Source organism: Gymnogyps californianus, chromosome 8 (genome assembly GCF_018139145.2).
Source record: "Gymnogyps californianus isolate 813 chromosome 8, ASM1813914v2, whole genome shotgun sequence".
Taxonomy (NCBI): Eukaryota; Metazoa; Chordata; class Aves; order Accipitriformes; family Cathartidae; genus Gymnogyps; species Gymnogyps californianus.
The window spans coordinates 3,944,535-3,961,866 of record NC_059478.1 but is presented as its reverse complement, the minus strand read 5'-3'; the positions used below and the strand labels follow the sequence as shown (position 1 = coordinate 3,961,866).

Sequence of the window (17,332 nt, the reverse complement as noted above, 5' to 3'; positions counted from 1 at the left end):
GCAGGCCCAGGCCCGGCCCCGGCCCCGGCCCCGGCCTCGGCGGGCGGGAAGGCGCCGCGGTTGCCGTGACGACGCCCCGCTGCCCCCTCGGTTGCTATGGCAGCGGGCGAGCCAATCGGCGGGCGCCGCCGCGGGTCGGCGGGGGAGAAGGCGCGGGGGAAGGGTTTGCCGGTGGCGCCGCCGGAAGTGCCGGCGGGGGTGGGGCCGGGCCCGGAAGCGCGGCCGGCGCGGCGGGAGGGTCAGGGCGCCTCAGCGGGGCGGCGGGAGGGCGGGCGAGTGAGCGGCGGCGGCTGCCGGGGCCTGCCGGGGCCGCTGAGGTTGCTGGGACCGGCGCTGCCGGGGCCGGCGGGGCGCGGGCGGTCTCTGCCCGGCCGGAGCGCAGAGCGGGGACACCCCCGCCCCTTCCTTCCTGCCGCCCCTCCCCCGCGGCGGCAGGCCCTGTACGGGAAGATGGCGGCGGCGGCCGGAGGCGGCAGCGGCAGCAGCAGCGGCGGCGGCGCGGGGGCGGCGGGCCGGCCCGGGCTGTGAGACCCGCGGCGGGACGGGGCGGCGAGCAGCGGAGGATGAGCCTGCTGTGTGCGCAGTATCTCCGGTGAGAGCCGGCCGGGGGGGGGGGGCGGGGAGGGTCGCCGCCTGCTCTGAGGCGAGGCCGCGGCCAGCGGCCCTGGAGGCGATGGGGAGCGGGAGGACGTGGTCCCCTCAGGCGTGAGGAGGCCTCACAGCGGCAGCGAGGAGCTCGGGGCTGTGAGGGGGATGTGACCGGCGGGGGGGGGGGGGGGGGACGGACACCCAGCCGCCACGTTACCGAGTCCCGCACCGCTGGCGAGGAGCGGGGGCTGAGGCGGGACGGAGCCGCGTACCCGCAGGCGGGCGGCCCGGGCTGCCCGCTTACCTGAGGGCGGCCTGGCGCGGCGAGGGCTCCACAGCAAGGTCAAGCCGGTGCCTTGGAGCCGCGGGGAGGGAAAGGGAGCCCGCCGGCTTCCCTGCCGGAATTCCTCAGCCCGTTTCGAGTAGGTGCCGTGATAACCCGCCGCTGCGGAGCGACTGCGAAGTTTGACCCCGGCAGAGAAGCGAAACCTGCGCTCGCAGCCCCGTGAGGTGCTCTGGGAGAACGGGAGTAGCAGGAGTTGTGTCTCAGCTCTCGCCTGTCAGCCCGCGGCCTGCTGGAAGTCCTCTGTCGTGGCTTGTACAGTTGATCGGTTTTGGGGACGGTCAGCTGAGGGAAGCGGGGTTGTGCTGCTTCGAAATGCTTTGCTGAACGGAAACGCTCCCGAGTCCCTGAAGTCGAGGGCGCCAGATGCAGCACGTTGATATGAGCAGACCTTTGATAGGCTTTTGAGTGAACTTATCTTTTGGGTATGAAATGCTCTTTCTCTAGTAATTTTGGAAAGGAGCGTTGCGAGATACAAATGGCTTTTCAGTAGCTGTAAAATGCTAAATACTGTGTGGTCCGTGACGTGTTGCCCCCTCCAGCCCTTCCAGAGCACCTCATGGGAAAGGTGTAGATATGCCAAAAGGGCACGCACACTCTTTCTGAAGAGTTCAGGGATTGGGAAGGATTTCTAAGGAGTGAATTCAAGGAGATTTTTACATTTCCAAAACACTTTCTATCCAGGGTTCTGAAACACTTCAGCTGTCTCCCCTTACTGATTCTCTAAATCCTCCCCTTCCTCCTCATCTTGTCTTGTATCTCTGTCTGCCTCTGCCTCCTTCTGGTAGTCCAGATCCTGTCTCAAGTTTATCTTTTCAAAAGAAAAGAAAAAAAGTAATCTTTTTCTCTAATAGCAAGTTTATGGGCCTTTTTCTTTTCCAGGCTGCTAACCTATTGCTGTCTTAGAAATGTCTTCGTTCTTTCTTTCCAGTTACATTATGGAAAAAGCTCTTAAATGCCTTATTAGCTCTCCTCTACCATTAAAAGACTTGCTTTTGTATTTTAGTATATGTCTTAATAATGTTGTAACCTCTTGCTCCCCTCTCCCTCCCCATGACTACGAGTCTTCGGCTACCTTGCATCGTTACAAGGCAGTACCGCTGAAGTTGCACTTGTCCTGCCCCAGTCGCCTTCCTGCACCACCAGACTCTTACTTAGCGTTATGTATTCTGCTGCACCAAGCTGGAGATTCTCCTTGCTTGCAAGCATGTGGGCAGTAATCACTTATTTCTCCTAGCTTTGTTCCTCCAACACCGTAGCTCATCCTGGGCCTTCATCACTTTTTCCTGACTGCTTTGTTTGTATGGTGCCTAATACAACAGGACTGAAGCATCTGGGCACTAATGTATTACAAGAAATTACTCCTGTCTTTGCCACCAAGAACCTTATCTTCTTCTAAAAAAACCCAACATGACATCCCCCCCTCCCAAACTTTTCAAGCACTTTGTAGTCGGTAATCTTTACCTTCTCCCTCTAAAGAACATATGGGTTTGTTCCTCTGTGTAGAAGGTAAGCTTGGGGACGGTTTCCTTAAAAGCGGTGAAATGCTTTTTACATCCACAGAGTGTATATTTAAATTTTTTGATTTGCATAGGGCAGAAATTGAGCTGTGGATTACTGCAGCCCAAGCTCATAAAGAGAACTGGGAATAGAGCCTCAAACTCTCAGAGCCAGTTCTGTTAGTCCTTTGCCTTAAGGAGGAGGACATTCTCCTTATTCTAGCATTACAAGCTCAATCTGAGTGTAATGATGAAGGAATAAATAGACAAAAGTATAATAATATGAAAGGGCAACTTAGCAAAACATTGTGCCAAATGAAGATGTGGAGCAATTAGTCTCTGCTAGTCTTCATCTTCTTAAAACTAAGGAGGGACAGAAAAGTTTTTGTGAGAAATCTTTCTGTGTGTATTTGAAGCTTAGACAGAAGAGAGCTGAATTTCTAAGGTGACCACGTAATGGTTGAATAACTAGTGAAATAATGACTCTGCAAGAATTGAGACGCTGAAAAAAATGAGCAGGGAAGAAAGGACTTTTAGCTGGACTGCCTTAACTCCTCCACTACCAGTGTCTCGCTTTCTGTATAAATGTATGTGAATCAACTGTTTTCAAATGCTGTCCTTAAAAGATTGTGCCCCTTCAGTCAAAGTGCAAGAAGTGAGAAACACGTGAGACTCCTACAGAAGTCTCCCAGAATGAACAAAGAAGGTCAGACTTCATGTACTGAGTCTTTTAAAAGTTGCAGGAGCGTCTGTTTTTAAGTCATCTTCGTATGTTGTAAGAAAGTGTTGGGATTTTTGCTTTCCTAGTCTTATTATCCTTTTCAAGGTCACCTTTCAAGAGTACTGGAGTGTATTCTGTCCCATCTGGTTTCTTAGATACTTCTCTCGGGTCATTGTTTGAGTCACTTCTCAAAGATTTCCATTACATCTGGTCAGGTGAGTAGACCTTTCAGAAGGTTCTTTCAAAGAGCTCTGAGGAAAAATAGGCACGGTTCACACCTCTCTGTTCAGGTGAACGTGTTTGTCTCATCTGGCTAAAAATTTGTACCCGTACCATTTGTGCTGCTTTGGGAATCTACAAGTACTCCCTGTAAATCAAATTAATCTCATGGGACAGTCATCTTACAGTAAATATTTCATGTATCCTGCTAGGATGCATGTGTCGTGGTTTAGCCCCAGCCAGCAACTAAGCACCATGCAGCCGCTCACTCACTCCCCGCCCCTGCAGTGGGATGGGGAGGAGAATCAAATAAAAAAAAAAAAAGGTAAAACTCGTGGGTTGAGGTAAGAGCAGTTTACTAACTAAAGTAAAATAAAATATAATAATAATAATTGTAATGAAAAGGAATATAAGAAAATAAAAAAGAGAGAAATAAAAGCTGAGAAGAGACAAGTGATGCACAATGCAATTGCTCACCGTCTGCTGACCGATGCTCGAGCGGCGATCCGCCCCTCCCGGCCAGCTCCCCCCAGCATGACATTCCATGGTATGGAATACCCCTTTGGCTAGTTTGGGTCAGCTGCCCCGGCCATGCTCCCTCCCAGCTTCTTGCACACCTGCTTGCTGGCAGAGCATGGGAAACTGAAAAGTCCTTGGCTTAAGATAAGCGCTACTTAGCAACAAGTAAAACATCGGTGTGTTATCAACATTATTCTCATGCTAAATCCCAAACACGTTGTACCAGGTACTAGGAAGAAAATTAACTCTATCCCAGCTGAAACCAGGACAGTACAGAAGTCATTTTTAAGCAAACTATCACTGCTGATAGGATTTCTAGCATAATACCACAGAAACTTCTGAGTGCATCCTTTTTATAGGACAGTGTCAAGCTTTAGTCCACATTTGTTCACTTTAAGGAAGTGATCTTCATTGCCAGTTTGATATGTTAATGTTCCAAGCGTAGTTAACTTGGATTCAAAAGTTTAGCAGTTTGACTGAGATATGACTGTTTCAGTTGCATTTCACTAAGATGTGAGCTCTAGTTACTAGTTAAATGTGGCATTACCCTGGTAAATTGTGGCTTTTAGCACTCTGTAAACATAGAATAAAAAGTGCTTGAATTACAGGGCTTGAACACCACTTAGAAATTCTAGTGCTGACAAATCAGTAGGTAGTTTCCTGTAGTCTTATGATGAGGCTATAACCAACTTCATTAAAGGTTTGACTGCTTTAATAATTTAAATTGTGGCTCTCTTTTTCAAAGACTCATCAGTAGCTCCATTAACTTCTGCATCTGCCGTGTCTCTTCATGGTTGTTCCTTTGCTGTCTGGCAGTCCGTGACGCATCTCTTGCAGTGTTTCTTCACTGTTAATGGAGGAGGGTAGAGCGGAGGTAATTCAGTGCTGCAATCTGTGCATGTGAGCTTGTTCTGATACCGATTCCTGATCAGGATGATGTAGAGTTGATGTTTGTCAGTGCTGGTTTCTGTTTGAAACCCAGAACAAGTCTCAACAAGATGGGCAGAGTCAGTTACTTAATTATCTTGAGAATATATGGAGGAAAAACTAAATGTAACTTCTTAATAGAGAATCTTGTAATGTGTGCCTGCAGCGTGCTTCCTGGAGTTCATAGGACCACAAGGTGACTTGGGCTGGAGGTGACCTCAGGAGGTCCCTGTCCAACCTCTTGCTCAAAGCAGGGGCAGCTCTGGGGTCGGACCAGGTTGCTCAGGGCTTGATCCACTCAGGTCTTGAAAAATTCCAAGGATGGAGACAGCTCAGCCTTTTAGGGCTACTCCTTGGCTGTCGTCCTGGTGGAAAAGGTTTTCTTTACATCCAGTCTGAACCTCTCATATTTTATGCCCATTGTCTCTCATCCTCCCACCACCTGCCGCTGTGGAGAGCCTGGCTCCATCTTCTCAATCCCCTCCCCGCAGGCGTGCAGCTGCTGTGGGTGCCCCGAAGCCTTCCCTGCCCCAGGCTGACCAAGCCCTGCTCCCGTTCCTCCAGCCCCGAATGCAAGTGCTCCAGCCCCAGCCGCCCTGGGGGCCTCCGCTGACCTTGCTCCAATTGATCCACATCTTTCTTGATTTGTCTTGATATCTGAACAAGACCAGTCAGTCTTGGAAAGTATTCCCTCCAGCTTTTTTATGTTCTGAAATGATTAATGCTACTTTCATACATTGTTTACTCTTGAATTTTAAGCAGGGGAGGAGTAGCGGAGAGATCAAATACTGCATTGGCCTTTCAGGAGGCACCTTGTAGCACAGTGTTTTCTTTGGGGAAACATAAAGGGAAAGTGTCCCTTCTTATTTTGTCCCCCCTTTTTTTTTCTCCATACAAGGTGTTTCTAGCATTTGATAACTAGAATTGCTGCCAATATTTAGTATGAGCAACACTTCTTAGTCGTCTTTAAGGGTGAGGGTAATGGTTTAAAAAGGCAAATAAGATTGATGGTGATTACTACTTACTACCGATCAACAAGCTTTTTGTGGTTACCTATGAAGTAAAAAGAATTACAATTAAAAAAAAGTGTTAAGCAGTTCCCCTCTGAGCTTTCTGATGAAGGAAGTTCATCTTGCCGAGAGCCCCAAGACAGGCACCGTAGCCCTCGGGTCTCTGGGCAGCTATTACTTGCTCCCTTCTTCCTGTCACGGGGATTTGGATTATTGAGCGTCCTCCTGCCACCCAGGGACAACTTCTGCTGAAGTCACAAGTTGGCTGGGTGATAGGGTTTGGTTTTTTTTTTTCAAGCCTAGATTTCTAAGGAAACAAGGCTTGTGCGAATGTACTGCTTAGCACTTTTTTTCTCCTCTTTCTCAAATGACTTCAACAAATTTTAGCAGTCTTCTACAGAAGGATGGAAGTTTCAAAGTTGATTGTTGCTATTAACTTTATGAAAGTTAGGTGGTTAGAAGAACGATCCAAATGAGTGTGCCTGTTGAGAGGGAAGCAGCCAGAGCTCAGCTGGTGTAAATCAGCACATGCAGAGCTTCACGTCAGCCACGGTGTGTGCTTTTCTGTGCATGGAGTTTGAGTTTGCTCCTCTGTACAGAGTTAATAGCGAGGATTTGAATGCATGTGCAGTTTAGCAGGTGGTGGGCACATTTTTCTGCTGGAGGGACTGGCAGGAAGGTGACTATGTATGAACGTGTGCCAGAGGGAAGAGGGCTGCAATAATCGGAGAACTTGCTTAGTATTTGGCAAAAGCTTGGCCAAATCGACAAAGGGTGAGTTTTAAACTTGAACTGCTCCTGACAGAAGTTTCTCACTCCTCTCACCCTCAGCCCTGATTTGATGGCATAAATTTATGGCCAGGTCTTCAGTGAACTGGACTGGAGAACTACGCTAGGTTAAAACTGCTTTTGTTTTGTTTTTTACCCACGGAGTTTAGCCTGAGTTGGTTTCCTGATCCCATTCATCATGTTACCACACATGTGCTGACAGAAGGGGTGAGGTTGTCTCCAACAGGAATGAAGCACTAACAGTAAGGGCAGGGTGGGACTGCTTCTTCTAGTGATAGTGCTCGTTATCATTAAAGTGCACTGACCCATAACACTAGTAAATAATGCCCCATTTCCTAGAATATAGCTGTAGCTATATATAGAATATATATAGAATATAATATGTATAGAATGTAGCTGGTATCACTGACACAAATAGTACCCCTGTTTTCAGTCTGGGCTGAGAGTCTCCCCTTTTTTTTTTTCTTGCTGCAGAACACAGCTTATTGTGGATGCTGTTACTGCGCTTTCTTTGTGCTGTGCTTTGAGTTTACTTGCAAAACAGTGTTCCAGTGACCTAGAAGTGCAGGTTGGTGTAAGTAAAGTTACAGCTGTATTTATTTATTTAATTTTGATGGTAGGGATGATTCTTGTAGCAATTAGTTCTTGTTCTAACCTGCATATTCCTATGTAGTTTGATCTTTATTGAAAAGGAGCAGGTTCTGTTGTGGCAGTGAAACCAGGTGATGCTTATCTGAAGTTTTGATGGGGCACTTAAGCTGCAGCAAGGCATTTTCAGAAGGCTGTCCCCTTCCCTGAATATAGGAGTTTGGAGGTTTTTTTGCTGAGTTTCTTCATTTCGGTGCATGGTAAGATACATTTGCCTGTTAAAATTTGCTTGATGAATGCTTAGCTATTTTATTTAAGTACTCAATATAAAGCATGCATGATATTCAAGCTACTCATGAATCTGTTCCTTCTGTTCTAAGAGTTTATCTTCCACATAGCAGTTTCATAACAAGTAACCCTAGCCTGTTCCAGTGAGATGTTTTTTGCCTCCAAATAAGCTGCTCTGGGCACTGAATCGTATCACTAACTTTTACCTCAAGCAACTTAAAGCTTTATTTACATCAATCTATATGGAATGTGAAGCTGCCCTGCTTTTCAATTTACCATGCTGGCTATTGCACGCATTTTCAGATGTCTTGGTGCTTCCCACTTGAGAAGAAAAGGCTGGCTGCAGTCACTGCTCAGGATCGCTTGGGTTGATGGGAGAAGACAGTGACTTGATGGATAGATGCCTTGGCATCTTCCCTGCCCTGTTCAGCCAGCAAAAATCCGTGTGGAAGAGGAGTAATTGCAGATCCAAGTGCATGGTGGCTGGGGAGGGAGGAGAGAATAGTTTGCTGTAGTGTCTGATTTGGTTGGATGAGGAGCTGTTGGGGGTTGTAGAGTTTTAAGGGTCCTTCATCACTGCCGTTGGATCTTCACAACAGCAGCAGAGATCCACTAGTAGGAGCAGACTCCTCAAAGCGAGGAATGGTGGAAGAGCAGTTAAGGAATGCAGCTATAACATATAAGGAGTATATGTGGGAGGACATTAGTTATTGCTTTTGTTACTTTGCACTTGAGGCTTGGCCTCATCTCGCTTGAAAGCTGCGCAGCTGCTGTCGAGCAGGAGGGGAATAAAACCACAGATTTGTTTCCTTAAAATCATCATCAGAACTGCATACTTTGGTCCTGTGCTTTTTAATGTGTTACTAGGGAGGTCATAGATTTCAGTGGTGTTTGGTAAAACATAAGTTTTCCTGTGCTCAGGGAGGGGTATGGCATCTTACTGCAGTGAAAAGAATAGAGGACTAACTTAATGTTTATTGTTGAGTGACACAAGGAATTGTGGAGCTGGCTCATGGGCCATAGTTTCTCACTGTTTCATGCAGGAGGGAGGGGTGGTGGCTTTGTTTGTATGTGCCTCTTGAGCACTCATGGTGTTGCATGCAGTATCTTGTTGAACGTAGCTTTACAGTTGTACTGGTTTCATCACCAGCTTCCAGTTGTGCAGCCGTGCTCTGAGTCCTGCCTTTAGGCCACGTTTCTAGACTTGTCTGGCCACTGCTTTTCTTCCCATTTGAATTTAAGAAGAACTTCTGATCGTAAGCTTGGGGACTTCCTAGACAACCAGATGAGGGGGAAATGGTTTAAGCAGTGTTCTGATATTGTGTATTTCAATTCCTCTGAGTTAAATCAGCAGCTACCTGTTCAGATCAATGTAATGCTGTGAGTTGGGGTGGAATAAGAGCTTTTTGAGTAACATTAGGCCTGCTTTCTCTTCTTTCTGTATTCCAGTAGGACTTTTCTCGGATTATTCACACTGGCTTCTGCACTCAAGGGATTATCATAAGGAACCAGAAGGCTGAGGAGTCTCTTGGGATTGTTACACAGCCGTGGGCGACAGACTGAATTTCACTGATGGGACTCAAATCAGAGATACCCTTGAGGTACTTAGGAGTCCTGCTAGAGTTAATTTTCTCTTCTACCTTTAGGGAAAAGAAATGTCATTTTTCTGAAAGTACTTATGATGTCTCTAATACATCAGTAGTCTATTTCTCATATTTTAATTTCATTGTCTGTGGTGTTGAAACTATCCTCTAGTGCTCAGCCCTATTGAACAGTTTTCTGCTTCATCTAATATTGGTATGTGTAAGCTGATTTTTATTTTATTTCCTCTCCTCGCCCTCTGAAGCATTGTCTGTTTTGAGTCTGTGGGCCTCGCTTGTCATATGGCTGAATTATCTCGGAGAGCTGCTCTCTAGTTGTTAAGAAGTGAGAAATTAGTTCTGAATGTATTTCCAGTGAAATCTTTACGATTGATTCTGCCAAAGGAACTTAGGGAAAAATTCTTGAATTACTTTATAGAACCTTAGGCAGAGATTAGACTTTTTGTTTAGATGCAGTAAAACAGACCTTTTGGGCATCAAGAGTCTTTATTCAAAACTAACTTTGGTGTGCCTTGGTGCCTTGATTTAATGAGGTCTTGACAGTTGTTCCTATTTGATCAGGCTACAGCAAAGGGTGGTTTGTTTGGAGCCAGCCTGTTCTAGGGCCCCCTGGACTCCCCAGTAATAACTGTGCTACGTTATTTATCACAGTTTGACTTCCCTACAGGTGTTGTCAGGAATATAAAGAAATGATTTTTTGATAAATCCGTTGGGAAGACCATTTTTTCCCCTTTGTTTTATGATAATCCTGTAAATTCTGCTACTGTACTTTCTGTTGCAATGAAAGTCTCCTGGTATTTGCTTTGCCGTGTCCTGTCTTGGTCTCACCGTGATTTGAAGAAAGCACATGGATATTGCTGTGTGTCAAACAGCTGCAACTGTGTGATAATCTTTTCTAAACCACGGTTTCCTGCAGCCAGCAAGGAACCTTTGACAGACTCCAGCTTCAGTTCCTTCTGCAGTCAGTACTGGTTTTGGCAGTGCCTTTGAGCATTCGTGCTCTTAATTTGAGGTACACTTGAGCCATTAAGAGGGGTCTTCAGGGTAGTTTTTCCAGACTAGCCTAATAATAACTGAAAAGAGAAATGCTAATCATCTGCACCTATGAAGAAGGGGAGAAAGAAGGATGGGACAAGACTTTTGTCTGTTGAATAGATGCTAGTTGTCTGTCTTGAAGTAGTGTAAATACTTGTCGAAGACAATGCTGTGACAAAGCTTCTGAGCATAGAGGCTTGATCTAGCCAGCTGTTCCCCAGAAAAAGCCAATCTACTAGTGGGTCTGTTTTTTGTGAGTGGCAATAAGAATAGCGTCCAAAGGATTTAAGCCACATTTTTTAACATTAAACAAAAAACCCAAACCACCAAGAGTGTATAAAAACATGAAAACTGTAGCACCTCTTAGAGCTCCAGCATCCAGCTGCAGTTGCTAGTAAAATGGAGGAAATGTTATGTCAATATGAAGAAAAAGGTGAGATTTCTATATGGGTTAATGATTATAAATTAAATTATTAAAAGATGCAGAGTAAACTTGCAATAAAAATCTAGAAGGTGTTTCAGTTTGTCTTAATACCATCAATATGCATAAAGTTGAACATATATGCGAAATCTTCAACTAGAAAAGAAGTGATAAACTGCCTAATATGCATTGTCAGCATTCATTTGAATTAATACAGAAGGCCTTAATTTAGGAGCATGTTGCATAGATTATGCTAGGGCATGAACTTCTGGCATTTTTCCACCCAGTTTGAACATACCCTGACTATTTCATTTTAGAGATTTATTTTGTTTTGAGGTAAACTGTAGGAGTTAAGGGGCTTGGGGCAAAGACAGTTGTAGGGGATTGTGGCTTGCCGGGTGTGCAGTCTAGCTTCAGCTGAAGTATTCATCTTCTCCTGGTTTTCATATCAAAGACTAAAATAACCTCTAAAGCGTGAAACTATCTGGAAGGATATTTCCAGTATCTTTCTAATGAAGATGTCAAATGCTTGCTCATGCTGCTTGTGCAACTACAGACTATTTTGGTAGCTTCCATCATAGATGGCTAGGCAGAAGTCAACACTAAAAAAAGTGATGTGTCTACCTGTAACATTACATTATGTAGTCAGAATTTTGGGATGCTCTTTTGAAATCAGATAAAGTTCTGTACGCTTTGCGTTAAAGATGGTTATAAAAAATATATTTTCTATCATGTATAACTGATTCTGTTAATTCCTGAAACAATTCTTTGAGGACGACAAAACTAGAAACTGTTATGCTGGAATGTTAAGTGACATGACCCGAGAGTGTCTTGTCCTTAGGAATGACAGATCAGAAAAACAGGAAGATCTTTGGGCCTTTAAGGACTCAGCTGCAGGAAATTTTATTTGTATGGTTGAAAATGCTGTTGAACATATGGATTTCAGATTTTGGGGTTAGAGCAGTGTGATTCACGTAGTTTCCATGCTTTATTGTCAAATGCTGAAATGCAGTGCCAAAATTATTCTATTTTAATATTTGTTTTGGACATACTGGTATTCTGTACAAAACATTTGATGACGAGATCCAAGCTATTGTGGTTGCAAAGAGAAATGCCAGGGCTGAGTTGGCTTGTGCAACCTGAGTAATGCACAAGTGTTGAGTTAGTAACCGGTAATTGTGTAGTCACATGCTGCATCTTTTCCCGGCATCATCCCTTCTTGCTTAATATGCGGCAAAGATTCAAAAATGTCTTCTGAGTCTAACCAGGTGAGGACAATCCCTGCCTCTTCACTACCTTCCAAAGCTAGTGGTGGGTTGAGTGAGGCTGGTGATGATTGCTGAGGGATTTGGTGGGAGGAAGGAGCCAGAGTGGGTAAACCCAAGGCATACCGCGATTCTTTAAGGCAAGACATAGTGCCATGCTGAAATGGTTTAGCAGGGTGGCTGGGATAGGCTGCTTTGGGGTATGGAGGTGTCTGCCTCTGGAGGACTTCAAAAACAAGCAATGCAAATGTTTTTCAGGAATAGCATCAGGGTGAGGGAATGGGCTACGTAACCTTTTGAGGTCCTTTCCAGCCTTAAGATTTGCTCTTCAGGCTGGATGTGTTAGTCCATTGCTATGGAGCCTGTTCCTCAGCCGTTGCAGAAGGTAAAATGAATGTAATGAACAAGTCTGGTCTGACTATTGAAAGGGAGACTGCAGTCTGGAAAACTGCGTTTGGGTTTGTTTGGTAAAGATGTGCTAAACTCAAAATTTTCCATACATGATTCCTAAAGCAGATACTGATTTGTAGTTGGCTGGACATTGTGTGAACTTCTTTTAAGACAGAGTCCTTTTTAGTTCTGCAGCTAAGGTATTGAGATTTAAATTTGAAATAAAATTATTTTTATAAAAACATTTAATCCTCAAAAGCAGGATTAACCTTGGAAGTTATAGATTTGCTCAGATGCTTGCCCCTAACCAATTCGTTAGTTTTTTAAACAGGAAAGGTAGGTTACTGGTTAACTGGCAGTAACTGAGAGTGCTCCGCAGGGCAATGGCTGCGGCAGCAGCAGCTCTGTTTGGAGGCAGTTTGGACCTGCTGTGAGCAGAGCTGCGGAGGTCAGCTGGATTCGGCTGAGTGAGCTGCACCACTTCAGCCAGGTTGGTTTTCCTCAGGACCCGTTTCTGTTCGGCAGGGCTCAGAAACTTCAAGCTGCACCCTTCCTAGAGAGTGGCAGTTCTCGTAGTAGCATATCCGTGCTGCTTCACTACTTCTCAGCTAGTAAAATCTGCTAGATCTGAGCTGGTCGGATTGGTCATAGGTTTCTCCTTCAGCTGAACACAGACAAGAGAGTAACTTCTATGTATTCCAGGAGTATGTGTGTTTTGGTGGTGGACTCTTGGGTTTTGTAGCGGGCAGCTCATCTGGGTGAGCCGCTTGCAAACTGAGGAGAACCAAGAGCAGAGGACTACGGGAGAGTTGTGTATTGATAAACCAGAAGTTGAATCTGAGGTTCAGTAAGAACTGAACCTCTCCTTCCCATAGCTCCGTGCAGCTCAAATGGGTATCCTTGGTACCTTGTGTCATATCTATGCTTTTTCTGATATACGTGGTGAATATTGCTGGTTGTGTGGTTTGAGGTGAGAGTTTAATGATCATGCATTTTTTTTTTATTAGAAATTATTGTATTTGATAGAGCTGCATTAAACCTGTGGTAGTAGAGGATTCCACCTCTTTTTCTTATTTCCATACTTTTTTGGGGAAAAAATTCTTCAAATATTCTCCAGTTGAAAAGTAAGTATGTTTCGAAACAGCGTTGCCTGTGTGTTTCTGATAGAGAATGGGGAGCAGCTAATGAGACTCCTGTAAACTATTGGTAATGATGCACTGAATACCCATTTAATTATCATAAATGGCCAATATAATTCTCCCTGACTGGTCTTCAGCCTTCATGCCATTGCTGTGCTTTCAGTGTGGCTTGCATTTAGTTTCAAGATGGAGAATTGAAAATAATTTCTAGATGCAGCTTGCAGTTAGGATCCTACTTGGATGTAGTCTGAGTGTTTGTCATGGCTTGTCTAAACCATGCAGTGTCCTTTCACACTGAAAAATCTCTTAATTATGAAAAGCTATTTTAAAACTTCTGGGTATGTCACATTTGTGCATAGGTATGTGTTTTGTGTGATGCTTACGTAATTGTGAGTTTATGGGGGTTGGGCGAATGGGGTTGGGCAAAAACCAGCTTCCTACAATTGCTGAATGACCGCAATGAATAATTTAAATATCAATAATTTTGCTTTAGGCCTTCTGTTTTTGAAGGTCTTGACTATCTGGGCATAGATCTCAGTATTAGTGCTTGGAAAGCACATGTTCAAAATGCTGAACTCCACTGTATCTATTGTAGTTAACTTGCTACAAGCACAGTATGAGGGGTTACTCGTGCTTTATTTTTGCCACCTCTGATGGCGACGTCTAATATATTTGCTCTTTCTCCATCTGCTGCTTAGCAAGGAAGACAGTATCTTGAATTCCCAATAACTGAGTCCTCTTTAATGGTGATTCCTTCCTCCGTCCATGTGAGTCGTTTTCAGTTTGAGTGTAAGGATCAGCGTTTGCTACTGGGCAAGGGGTAATTTTGGAGTCGGGGATTGAGAGGAAGGGGGTCCTCAGAAAACACCAAAAATCAGCAAGATATCTTGGTTGTATATCGCAAGCTATTAGTGGAGGCTAGAAGCAGCAGGAAACTGCTCGAGCTGAAAGTCAGGACTTAGAGGGTTGCAAATATTGCCCTCTTCATGCAAAGTGGGGTGGACTTTCCAAGGGGAAATGTATGTCACCTTTGTAACTAACTCCTAGCTGCAGGCGCTCTGCTCTCCAGCTCCACAGACAGGCAAGAGGGCATATTTTATCCATGTTGCAAGAGTGTGGCACTAAATTGGCTATGTAAGTACCAGCCTTTGAATAGAATGCTGTACACTTGCATGGGAGAGCTCGTACAATGTCCAGGGAGGGTTGGCATCTGCTGCCTGACCTTAGCTGATCTGGCTTCTGCAAGGCTGACTTAACTAGCATAACTTTCTGAAGCTGATGTGATGATATCCGTCTGAATCTGATCTCAGTGCTCTGATTTCTGCATTTTCCATAATTCTGGAGATGGTTTTCATAATGCAAGAGCTGTTAAAAGAAGTTAAATAATGTTCACTTATTTTAACATCTATTGTCTGCAGTTTCCAGCCCTTAACACAAGTGAAGATTTTACCAGGTCAGGAGCTGTAATATAACAAATGAGTATTGGTGTTACTATATATTTATCACAACTGAAACCTGATATTGTGTGCACTCTAATCAGGGTGGATTTGAAAGAGCAAAAGATAGTAATATTACAAGGGCATAATTTGTTGGGGTTTTTTGTTTTGGTTTTTTTGTTCAGAAAGTAATTCTGTTGCTTTTCCTTGCTCAGTCTCAAAACCTTGTGGGAATTACCATGGGAAGTAAGGTAGTTCAGATGCAAACTTCTTACATCCCGCTTAGCACCATAGTCACAAGAACTAATAACCCTTTTGTGTGCTTAACAAAAGTTCCTTATTGTGAATAGCGAGCGAGCAGAGCTTTATGATTTTTCTCTCTGAGATTTGTATCTTTTTAAGGGAGCGGGCTGTCAATGGTTGAGTGGATTGGAAGGCAATCTTGAAGAAGTTTTTGTGCCCTCACACCTTTAAGATTGCTTTAGTTTTGAGAAACTAGCTTGTCCAATGGATAGTATAAAGATTAAGGAGATATACAGATAGATTATGTATTCTATCTTAAACCTTTTGCCTTTGACTTGTTCTCAGGTCAACTGCAAAGCTGACGTGTTGTCAGGCAGTGCAGTAAATGTGTTACTGTATGGAGGCTGATAAGCAGAGTATTCCGTAAGAGTATTCGTTTGTTGACTATTTGCTATTAAAACTTTCGTTTAAAGGTATTCCTTAACATATGAAAAGATATCCATGTCTTGAAATGCCACACATATTAAGTATCCATTCGTTATTTCCTGAACGTGCCTTTTTTATAGTTATTAAATTGTTTTTAATCCTTTGGTAATTTGCTCCTAATTTTTCTATACTGAAAACACTGTCAGGGTTACCTGTGGAGCTACACTGTCAGCTCCTTGAAGGTAAACAAGGTGAAGGTGACTGGAGTTTTTGTGCCTTTCTTTCATGGACAACATCCATTGAGAGGTTTTTTTCCCTTATGGCTCCAGTAAAATTCCAGATAACTAGTAGGTCAAGATGGAAAGTTAAAGAACAGCGTAGTCAGTATTTTAAAAATATCTTTACAAACCCGTGACTATGGAAAACGCAGCTGAGCTTTCCTGAGCTAGTCTTAACACTGTGCATTTATTCCAAGCTAAGTTTGAATTGAAAAATACAGATTGTTGGGTATTTAGTTTGCAGGTTACTCTCCTGACTTAAATTTTAGAACTCTGTGGAAAAGACACAGGCATATTGCTGATCCTGAACAACTGCCTACGGACAGAATCCCATTTCTGAGGCATTTAACTCATGTTTGCAGCACTGCTCTTCTGACGAGGCTCAGACTTGCTCCTGTGCTTGACGTGAGCTCTAGGCTGTAACGAGAGGGAGAGTAGAGACTTCGGTAGAGACAGTTGAATGCTAGAAGCCTGAGCAGGGTAGGAGACTTGTATTTCCCTCCCTGTAGACTAAATCGGAGAGTAAGCACATATAAACTTCCCTTAGGGTAGCTTTTACCTGTTGGGCACATCTTTTTCAAATCTTGAGACAAAGGAACTGACTTCCATGAAACTGGAAGAAAAAAATGAGTTTGAATGAAGCTGACTGCGAGGGTACTTTTACTCTTATCTAGGGAGGAGGATTGTCAGTTCTGATCAAACTTGGAAGAGTTGCTTTTGGTGGTTGCTTTTTGAGGATGATTATTATGACTTGCTTCTAATAGAGCCTGGACTAGGAGAAAGGGGGAAGATGGGATTAAAAAAAATCCTATTCTGTGTCCTCATTTCTCACCATCCCTCTCAGCTGAAGTGGGAACAAGAAGGTAATAGAGCAGGATTCTCTCTGGAGAGGGTTTGGATTCAGGTGGTGATTGCCTTGCTTTAGCATCTGCTTGCAAAGGTGTGGGTTTTTTTTGTTTTTTTTTTTACTTGCACAGTTACACTGATGCTGAATTAAGTGTTTGTGTGGCTTTGATCTATGGCTATAATCTGATAAAGCCACTGGTCAAAGAAATGAGCTGTATCCTGACTTCAGCTGCTGGTAGCAGGAATAATAAGCTTTAAACTAGTTAGCACATAAAATTGAGAATAAGGTGGTACTGTTGAAGGTGTTTTTCATTACCGTGTCTGTGAAGACTGTCCTTTCACTGTAAAAGGCACATGGAGCATTTAACTTGATGACTCACAGCCTGAAGATCTCTTGCTAAGTCATTAAGAGCTGACATCATGAAAACCTGCCAGCTCCTGAAGCAAGTGATTCCAGCACTTTATGAAAACTACAGTCGTTTAAATTAGGTGGCAACACTCGCAAGGTTGGAATATTAAGAACTTGTTCAATAAAGATAAAGCTGCTTAAAAAAAGTTGTTAAACAGCACATATCTGATGCACAAGTGAGTAGGTAAAGTCTATACTCAAATAAGTAAAATCTATATCGGACTCCCTATACTGCAGCAAAATCCTGACTCCATCCACTTACACTTTCTGGAAAAGATGTCAGGCTGTTAACTGGAGTTGCTGTCTGAAGCCTGTTATATTCAGGTGATGTGGTATTAATAGGTGAAGGAAA

The 17,332-nt window shown here is 44.1% G+C and overlaps 1 protein-coding gene across 5 annotated transcripts in view; it reads left to right on the top strand.

Annotated features, from left to right (window-relative positions):
• The first annotated feature begins 385 nt into the window (after positions 1–385).
• The window catches only part of SMG7 (SMG7 nonsense mediated mRNA decay factor), a 56,891-nt gene continuing 39,944 nt past the window's right edge, over positions 386–17,332 (top strand). For 4 of the 5 annotated variants that reach the window (XM_050900620.1, XM_050900621.1, XM_050900619.1 and 1 more), the window contains exons 1-2: positions 7,451–7,463; positions 8,941–9,092. In XM_050900620.1, the coding sequence (XP_050756577.1) occupies positions 9,064–9,092 (29 nt within the window). In that variant the 5' untranslated portion in view covers positions 7,451–7,463; positions 8,941–9,063. Of the gene's footprint in view, positions 593–7,450; positions 7,464–8,940; positions 9,093–17,332 lie in introns of those variants that run through there. The other variant, XM_050900618.1, reaches the window with a different exon arrangement.